Consider the following 10,498-nt stretch of genomic DNA (forward strand, 5'->3'; position numbering starts at 1 on the left):
ACGAACAGGACTTGCACTCGTATTGAAAGACGACAATTACACTGAAGCCATCGCGCCTGCTCGTTACAGAAGACAGGACGTGCTCGTTAATAGGGTGTGCGACGACCACAGACGGCAATGGATGCTCTCCAAAGTGGTTCCATGCTGCCCACCAGGTTGGTAAAATGTTCTTGTGGCAGTCCGTCCCAGTCGCCTGCCACGCCCCCAACCCTCCACTTGACAGCTGCTTGACGGCCTTTCACACACATGGACGTGCCGCAGCATGTCTTCCCAACGCATCCCATGTGCACTCCATGGGATTAAGCTGGGGGAAATGGACAGGCCAGTCCACTCGCCAAATATCTTCCAGTTCCATGCCCTCTTCCGCCTGCGCTGATACTTGCTGTACCGCTTCATCATCCATTACCATCCGTAACAGTGCACCCTGAATCAAAAAAGCTGGTGGAGGAAAGAGTACACTGCCACAACACCACTGACCGGAGAATGTGCCGTGCTCAAGGACTTGGAAGTCAGTGAGCCCAAGCAACGTTATGCCTTCCCACACAATAGGACCTGGACCAACAAAACGATGTTCTTGGCTGCATTACCTCTAACCACCTCTCGCCATATGGGGATACGTCCAAGTTTGTCGAATATGATCGTTGTGTTGCTCCACATGTTAGGCTGTGGGGAGCCATAAAGGTGTATGTACGTCCCGACATCCAAATCTAGAAAGGCGGTACACCCATCGGTAAACGTTATTGTGAAACTGTACGGCTTCCCCATCTGCGTCTTTTCAGCAGTGCGTTTGTCCCTGACCTCATTTTCATGGGCCGGTCGTGGTGGCCGAGCGGTTCTAGGCGCTCAGTCCGCAACCGCGGTCGCAGTTTCGAATCCTGCCTCGGGCATGGATGTGTGTGATGTCCTTAGGTTAGTTAGGTTTAAGTAGTTCTAAGTTCTAGGGGACTGATGACCACAGATGTTAAGTCCCATAGTGCTCAGTGCCATTTGAACCTTTTTTTTTTTTTCATTTTCATGGATGGCAACGGGAACCGCATCGAACAACACAGGTGGAGGAGCTCTTGCAACGAGAGCATATCCTGCGAATAGAGTGTTCAGCTCGTTCCCTCGACTCAAATCCCATAGAGCACGTATGCAGTGCATTGGGGAGACCTAATGCAGCGCGACCACGTACACCAACGACCACCACCGGATGTCAACCACGCTGGTGGAGGAACAGAACCCCCTACCACAGGAACCCAGCGGCCAGCGTGGAAGCACCTTGCAGCGCTGCGTTACTGTCTGTGGTGATCACACACACTATTACGAACAATGTGCCCCCTTTTGTAATGTCCAAGGGACCATCACAAATCGCGGTGACTTCAGTGCAATTACACTGTTTTAGTTAAAGTGTCAGTTCCGTTCTTCCCATTCCGTATTTCTTTCGGTTACATTCTCTACTATGCTGCTCAAGCGCCAAACAAGCTGCTATAGAATTGCGTATTCAAAAAATGGTTCAAATGGCTCTGAGCACTATGCGACTTAACTTCTGAGGCCATCAGTCCCCTAGAACTTAGAACTACTTAAACCTAACTAACCTAAGGACGACACACACATCCATGCCCGAGGCAGGATTCGAACCTTCGACCGTAGCAGTCGCGCGGTTCCGGACTGCGCGCCTAGAACCGCTAGACCACCGCGGCCGGCAATTGCGTATTCAATGCGTATATGTAAACAGGCAGAATATGGCGCTGCGGTCTATAACATAGACAAATGTAATGTATTGAGAATACATAGAAAGAAGGATCCTTTATTGTATGATTATATGATAACGGAACAAACACTGGTAGCAGTTACTTCTGTAAAATATCTGGGAATATGTGTACGGAACGATTAGAAGTGGAATGGTCATATAAAATTAATTGTTGCTAAGGCGGATGCCAGGTTGAGATTCATTGGGAGAGTCCTTAGAAAATGTAGTCCATCAACAAAGGAGATGGCTTACAAAACACTCGTTCGACCTATACTTGAGTATTGCTCATCAGTGTGGGATCCGTACCAGGTCGGGTTGACAGAGGAGATAGAGAAGGTCCAAAGAAGAGCGGCGCGTTTCGTCACAGGGTTATTTGGTAAGCGTCATAGCGTTACGGAGATGTTTAGCAAACTCAAGTGGCAGACTCTGCAAGAGAGGCGCTCTGCATCGCGGTGTAGCTTGCTGTCCAGGTTTCGAGAGGGTGCGTTTCTGGATACGGTATCGAATATATTGCTTCCCCCTACTTATACCTCCCGAGGAGATCACGAATGTAAAATTACAGAGATTCGTGTGCGCACGGAAGCTTTCCGGCAGTCGTTCTTCCCGCGAAACATACGCGACTGGAACAGGAAAGGGTGGTAAAGACAGTGGCACGTAAAGTGCCCTCCGCCACACACCGTTAGGTGCCTTGCGGAGTATAAATGTAGATGTAGATGTAGATGTAGATAAGGTAACAAGCGTCTGGCGCAATTGTTAGTTCGGCTACTGCTGCTTCAGTGACAGGCTATCAAGATGTGAGTTTGAACGGTGTTATAGTCGGCGCATGAGCGATGGGACACAGCATCTCCGAGTTATCGGTGAAGTGGGGATTTTCCCCTACGACCATTTCACGAGTGTACCGTGAATATCAGGAATCCGGTAAAACATCAAATCTCCGACATCGCTGCGGCCGGTATGAGATCCTGCAAGAACGGGACCAACGACGGCTGAAGAGAATCGTTCAACGTGACAGAAGTGCAACCCTTCCGTAAATTGCTGCAGACTTTAATGCTGGGCCATCAACAAGTGTCAACGTGCGAACCATTCAACGAAACATCACTGCTATGGGCTTTCAGAGCCGAAGGCCCACTCGTGTAACGTTGATCACTGGACGACACAAACCTTTACGCCTCGCCTGGGCCCGTCAACACTGATATTCGACTTTTGACGACTGGAAACGTGTTGCCCGGACAGACACGTCTCGTTTGAAATTGTACCGAGCGGATGGACGTGTACAGGTATAGACACAACATCATGAGACCATGGACCCTGCACGTCAGCAGGAGACTGTTCAAACTGGTGGAGGATCTGTAATGGTGTGGGGAGTGTGCAGTTGCAGTGATATGTGCTGCGAATACATAGAAAGAAATATCATTTGTCATTTGGCTACAATATACCGAACAATCAGTTTAATAAGCCACAGCTGCAAAATACTAACACGAATTCTTTACAGACGAATGGAAAAACTAGTAGAAGCCGACCTCGGGGAAGATCAGTTTGGATTCCGTAGAAATACAGGAACACGTGAGGCAATACTAACCTTACGACTTATCTTAGAAGAAAGATTAAGAAAAGGCAAACCTACGTTTCTAGCATTTGTAGACTTGGAGAAAGCTTTTGACAACGTTAACTGGAATACTCTCTTTCAAATTCTGAAGGTGGCAGGGGTAAAATACAGGGAGCGAAAGGCTATTTACAATTTGTACAGAAACCAGATGGCAGTTATAAGAGTCGAGGGGCATGAAAGGGAAGCAGTGGTTGGGAAAGGAGTGAGACAGGGTTGTAGCCTCTCCCCGATGTTATTCAATCTGTATATTGAGCAAGCAGTAAAGGAAACAAAAGAAAAATCGGAGTAGGTATTAAAATCCATGGAGAAGAAATAAATACTTTGAGGTTCGCCGATGACATTGTAATTCTGTCAGAGACAGCAAAGGACTTGGAAGAGCAGTTGAATGGAATGGATGGTGTCTTGAAGGGAGGATATAAGATGAACATCAACAAAAGCAAATCGAGAATAATGGAATGTAGTCGAATTAAGTCGGGTGCTGTTGAGGGTATTAGATTAGGAAATGAGACACTTAAAGTAGTAAAGGAGTTTTCCTATTTGGGGAGCAAAATAACTGATGATGGTCGAAGTAGAGAGGATATAAAATGTAGACTGGCAATGACAAGGAAAGCGTTTCTGAAGAAGAGAAATTTGTTAACATCGAGTATAGATTTAAATGTCAGGAAGTCTTTTCTGAAAGTATTTGTATGGAGTGTAGCCATGTATGGAAGTGAAACATGGACGATAAATAGTTTGGCCAAGAAGAGAATAGAAGCTTCCGAAATGTGGTGCTACAGAAGAATGCTGAAGATTAGATGGGTAGATCACATAACTAATGAGGAGGTACTGAATAGGATTGGGGAGAAGAGGAGTTTGTGGCACAACTTGACAAGAAGAAGGGATCGGTTGGTAGGACATGTTCTGAGGCATCAAGGGATCACCAATTTAGTATTGGAGGGCAGCGTGGAGGGTAAAAATCGTAGGGGGAGACCAAGAGATGGATACACTAAGCAGATTCAGAAGGATGTAGGTTGCAGTAGGTACTGGGAGATGAAGAAGCTTGCACAGGATAGAGTAGCGTGGAGAGCTGCATCAAACCAGTCTCAGGACTGAAGACCACAACAACAACAACAACATAGCAGGTCAGCTACTGGAAGCAGTTAATTCCATAAATTATCTGGAAGTAGGCATTAGGAGTGATTTACAATGGAGTAATCATATGAAGTTGATCGTCGGTAAAGCAGATGCCAGACTGAGATTCATTGGAAGAATCCTAAGGAGATGCAATCCGAAAACAAAAGAAGTAGGTTACAGTACACTTGTTTGCCCACTGCTTGAATATTGCTCACCAGTGTGGGATCCGTACCAGATAGGGTCGATAGAAGAGATAGAGAAGATCCAACGGAGAGCAGCGCGCTTCGTTACAGGATCATTTAGTAATTACGAAAGCGTTACGGAGATGATAGATACACTCCAGTGGAAGACTCTGCACGAGAGACGCTCAGTAGCTCGGTACGGGCTTTTGTTGAAGTTTCGAGAACATACCTTCACCGAGGAGTCAAGCAGTATATTGCTCCCTCCTACGTATATCTCGCGAAGAGACCATGAGGATAAAATGAGAGAGATTAGAGCCCACATAGAGGCATACCGACGATATTTCTTTCCACGAACAATACGAGACTGCGGAGTATGGACGTAGATGTAGATGTAGATATGACTCTGACAGGTGACTCGTACGTAAGCGTCCTGTGTGATCACCTGCACCCATTCACGTCCACTGTGCATTCCGACGGACTTGGGCAATTCCAGCAGGACAATGCGACACCCCACACGTGCATAATTGCTACAGAGTGGTTCCAGGAACACTCTTCTCAGTTTAAACACTTCAGCTGGCCACCAAACTCTCCAGACATAAACATTATTGAGCATATCTGGGATTCCTTGCAACGTGCTGCTCAGAAGAGATCTCCACCCCCTCGTAGTCTTAACGGATTTATGGGCAGTCCTGCAGGATTCGATGTGTTAGTTCCCTCCAGCACTACTTCAGACACTAGTCGAGTCCGTGCCACGTCGTGTTGCGGCACTTCTGCGTGCTCGTGAGGGCCCTACACGTTATTAGACAAGTGTACCAGTTTCTTTGGCTGTTCAGTGTAGTTATTTCTATGTACGGTCCAAGTGTTATCATGATATGTTACTTCTCACTCACACATCGCTCGTAAGTTACTTTCGTTCTTAACTTTCACGTACCAGTGTAGTAGGAACGTTTACCTAATACGGTAAAGCACCGTCTTTGGCATCAAAACGACTTCACTTCTCCGACGGGTAGATAGGTATCAAGCACGAACAACCATCACCTTCATTTTATATCATCCCTTGCAAATAAAACCATTTTAAAGAGAGATACTGGACGGAGCAGCAAGCCCTTTCTTCTTCACGCCTCGTACTATCTAACTCCGAAACACGTAAAACAGTTTGTCAGAGGAATGTTCTCTCGTATAAAGTTGTTCATCCTCTGTCACCAACGCTTTTCCTTTCTCTCCCTCTCCTGTTGTTTCTCTTCTTGGGTGAAGACGCTTCCACATTTTCTCTCTTTACCTTGAAAATCTATGAAGCTTTATATTTTCGTTCTCAATTTTTTATGTGCTGAATGCCTTCTTCAGTTATGTTCACCTATTCTAAGCCTTTTTTAGTGTCTCTGCTACACTGATTTTGTTTTTAATACTGGGATATTCTTTCACTTAATCTACTGTTTTCCTTCCGATTCACATCTCCAAAGAAACAGGGCCATCTTCTCCGGATTGTGTTTTAGGCTTTAGAAATTTTTTAGTGTCCTTCCCCGTTTCTTAATTTTCAGGTGCCATGTTCGTCTACGGCAGGTCCTAGAATTTTTCGAAGGGTTCTCCGCTATTTTTCTCTCTATTTTTTTCCCATTTCTCCTAATTAAAGTGTGTAATGTACTCTGTTGCGATAACAGCATCGCCTGCCGAGGAATGAATGCCAATCAGACACACGCGCGGTGTATGTAGCACCAGTGAGCGTGCTGTCCGTGTGTAGACTGGCGAAGCCCCAGAGGCTCGGCACGGGCGTTTCGCAAACGGCACGACTTGTCGGACGTTCGAGGAGTGCTGCGGCGAGTGTCTCCAACACGTGGCGAAACCAAGGTGAAACCACGTCCAGGAGTCGTGGGGCTAGCCGGTCACCTCTCATTGCCAAGGTCGGACGTGGTAGACTGGGCAGACTGATAAAACAAGTCAGGCGGCAAACTGTGGCGGAACTAACGTCAGACTTCAGTGCTGGGCACACTGTAAGTGTGTCTGAGCACACAGTGCACCGAACGATCCTAACAATGGGCCTCCGCAACCGACGACCCAGGCATGTGCCAATGTTAACACCACGACATCGGCAACTACGTGACCATCGGCCCTGGACGTTGGCGCACTGTCAGGGCATTGGATGCTCTGATGAAGACCGATGCCTTCTTCACCATGCCGATGGAGGGGCGCGAATCCGTCGTCTTCCAGGGGAACAGCTCTTTGACACCTGTGCTGCGGGACGGAGACAAGCTGGCGGCGACTCCATTACGCTCTGGCGAACGCTCACGTGAGCATCTATGGAGCCAATGGAGCTCGTGCAAGGCATCAAGACGGCCAAAGTGTATGGTACACTAATTGCAGACCACGTACACCCCTTCATGACGACCATGTTCCCCGACGGCAGTGGCGCCGGCCGGTGTGGCCGTGCGGTTAAAGGCGCTTCAGTCTGGAACCGCGTGACCGCTACGGTCGCAGGTTCGAATCCTGCCTCGGGCATGGATGTGTGTGATGTCCTTAGGTTAGTTAGGTTTAATTAGTTCTAAGTTCTAGGCGACTGATGACCTCAGAAGTTGAGTCGCATAGTGCTCAGAGCCATTTGAACCATTTTTGACGGCAGTGGCTTTTTGCAACAAAATAATGCGCTATGCCACAAGGCCAGGAGTGTGGTGGAGTGGTTCGAGGAACACGGTGGTCAATTCCAATTGATGTGCCCCCCACCTCGCCACATCTGATCCCGATCGAAAACATCTGGGATGTGACTGAATGTGGCGTCAGAGCTCAGCGCCTCCTCCTAAGAATTCACGGGAATTAGGTGACTTGTGGGTGTAGATGTGGTGTCAGTTAGTTCCAGCGACCAACCAAGGCCTCACTGCTTCCATGAAACGACGCATCGCTGCAGCCATCCGTGCCAAAAGTTGACATACCGGCTGTCAGGTAGGTAGCCATAATGTTCTGGCTGACTAGTGTATGCGGCAAGCGTCCATCGATAGTTAATATATCGTCTGCTTCGTTGGCATCTCGTTTTGTTTGCCTCTTTGGCCAGTCCATCGAATTTTTTCCGAACTAAAATCTGTATACAGCGATAGTATTCACAGATTTTGATTTACCACCCTGTGACAGTATGACTTATTGTCTTGGAAGACATAATCCCAACGTGAGACCTATGCCTGAGACACTGAATTACCACAGCGGCCTACAATGCTCCATGTTCCCTACCACAAAACGTTATTTTCAGTGTGAACTTAAAAAGATACGACAGCAAGTGACCATTAAAGCCTGAACACTTTTGGAACAGTCAAATTGTTTTCTTCAGTGTTACAAAATTTAGCAAATTTGTTGTGGGCCTTTGAACTGCTGTAACACAGATTTTAGCTGTGCGGAGTATCGATTTGTGAATTCGCATTACTTCCTGATCGTTTACTTATCTTGATCGTTTACTTCGGTAAACATTCCACTAGACAGAAATTGCTCTCTCCTCAAGGGTGACTGTTCTTCTTCAGCAACAAATTACGTAAGAAGACAGCGGCAGACTGAAAATGTCAGATAGCTGTAGATAGAGGTAAAGCGTGGAGTACAGATGCTTCCTGCTCGACTTCCACACACACTTGACGTGTCACGAGTTGTCGTCTGCAGCCATGTGTTCAAATACTTACGAGAAAGCCAGCCACTTGTTCAGCCAGCTCGTCCCTACGGCTGTGACGCCAGGACGGGAAGCCCGGATTCTCCATCTTTAAAAGCTCTTGGATTTCCAGTTCGTAGACTCTTATCTGCTCGCCGTGTGGCCACAAACAGCCAACCCTCTGAGCGCTAGAGACACCCGCTGCGCCGTCCGCTCCACTAAATCTCCACCTGACTTAACTAGAGTGCCTGTACCCCAAGTCGTAAAGAACCTAATAATAGTTTTCTTTACAGCTTCTCATCTGGTTTGTTCGCAAGCCTCAAAGCCTCACTGCACCCAGTCCATTCCAACTACGGATATAACAGAATGTTTCACACGTTTTCCTAACATCTGCATTACGTTAGTTCCCCTCCAAACCATCGATCCCACTGGCTACATGTCCCGCCCATATTAACTCCATTTTCATTAGAGTGGTAATTACGCACTTCACTCCAGTCTGCATCTGATCCATGTAGGTTTTTGTTCTTCCTGTATCTTCCAGCAATTCCCATCACAGATGTTTCCTTTGCTCTCTGAGCATTCCTTAATTTTTAAACGATTTCTTCGTTTAAAATCGTTGTTTCGCTGGCGTCAGTCAAAATGGGTACTGACTTTCTTTTACAGACACATCGGAAGGTTAGTTTTGAAAGTCCTATTTAGTTTACAAAAAGGATTCCAGACCCTTCCTCTTGTGCTCTTATTTCTTTTACTTCCAATGTAATCGTCTGCAACTGCCTTACCCGACTCAGTCCTTATGTTCCATATAACTAAATCCAAATTTTATTTTTTCCTAGATCTGTGAATAAACTAAACTCGATGTGCCTAACTGTAACATACGCTTTACACCATGTTTTTCGTTTCTGCATGTTCCTAGTAGTTAGTATCGTCTGCTTAAAGAAAGCAGTTTATCTCAGTGTCAGTATGTCTTGGAGAAATAAAGGTAATTTCTGTTTGTTTTGATAATTTTGGTCCATAAAGCATTTAGAACATACTGTAATGTGTTAATATACCCTACACCATCGAAAACTCTACGTTTAGCTCTTCTTCTACATGATTACTCTGTAATTCACTCTTCAGTACTTGGCAGATACTTCATCGAACAAGCATCAGACTATTTCTCTACGTTCCTTTCCATTCTCGAACGGCGTGCGGGAAAACCGAACGCTTAAATCTTTCGGTGGAGTTTTTATTTCTTTTATTTTATTACGATGATCATTTTTCCCTACGCAGATCGGTGTCAAGAAAGTATTTTCGAATTTGGAAGAGAAAGCTGGTGATTGAAATTTAGTGACGAGATGTCGCAGTAACGAGAAGTGCCCTCGTTTAATGACTGCCACCCCAACTCGCGTATCTTAACCGTGACACTCTCTACCCTATTTCGCTAAAGTACAAAACGAACTACCCTTCTTTGAACTTTTTTGATGTCCTCGGTGAATCTGGTAAGGATCCCAGACAGAGCAACGGTACCACAGAACAGGTGGGACAACCGTAATGTAGGCAATTTCTGTAGTAGATCCGATCCATCTTATAAGTGTTCTGCCAATAAAACAAAGTATTTTGTTCGCCTTCCTCACAACATTTTCTGTGTGATCGCTTCAGTCTAAGTTGTTAGTTCAAATGGCTCTGAGCACTATGGGACTTAACTTCTGAGGTCATCAGTCCCCTAGAACTTAGAACTATTTAAACCTAACTAACCTAAGGACATCACACACATCCATTCGCGAGGCAGGATTCGAACCTGCGACCTTAGCGGTCGCGCGGTGCCAGACTGTAGCGCCTAGAACCTCTTGGCCACTCAGGCCGGCCTAAGTTGTTGGTAATTGTTATCCCTAGGTATTTAATTCAACTGATGGTCTTCATATTTGTCTGATTTATCGTGTAACCGAAGTTTAACAGATTTCGTTTAGACTCAAGTGTATGAGCCCACACTTTTCATTACTTTGAGTCAATTGTTTATTTCATAACAACAAACAGCGATATGTCGTTTTCGATGTAGCACTTGGTTTACCATACTTTCAGATTCGACTTGCTTTATTTTCATAATATTTTTTGAGTATTGAACGTATTTCAGTTATTTTCTAGTTTCAAGTATTCACTTTGAACATCTATGAGGGTTATGTGGAAAGTAAGGTCCGACAGGTTGCGAAATGGAAATGACAGTGAAAATCGGATGAAGCTCTGCACGTGTGTCTTGGGCAGTGTATGCCCGT

The 10,498-nt window shown here is 45.9% G+C and overlaps 1 protein-coding gene across 1 annotated transcript in view; it reads right to left on the bottom strand.

The window, feature by feature from the left end:
• Positions 1 to 8,358, bottom strand: part of LOC126260783 (serine protease snake-like) — a 179,477-nt gene extending 171,119 nt beyond the window's left edge. The window contains exon 1 of the mRNA XM_049958120.1: positions 8,284 to 8,358. Within this exon, the coding sequence (XP_049814077.1) occupies positions 8,284 to 8,358 (75 nt within the window). The remainder of the gene's footprint in view (positions 1 to 8,283) is intronic.
• Between the last annotated feature and the right edge of the window lie 2,140 nt (positions 8,359 to 10,498).

Source organism: Schistocerca nitens, chromosome 5 (genome assembly GCF_023898315.1).
Source record: "Schistocerca nitens isolate TAMUIC-IGC-003100 chromosome 5, iqSchNite1.1, whole genome shotgun sequence".
NCBI lineage: Eukaryota > Metazoa > Arthropoda > Insecta > Orthoptera > Acrididae > Schistocerca > Schistocerca nitens.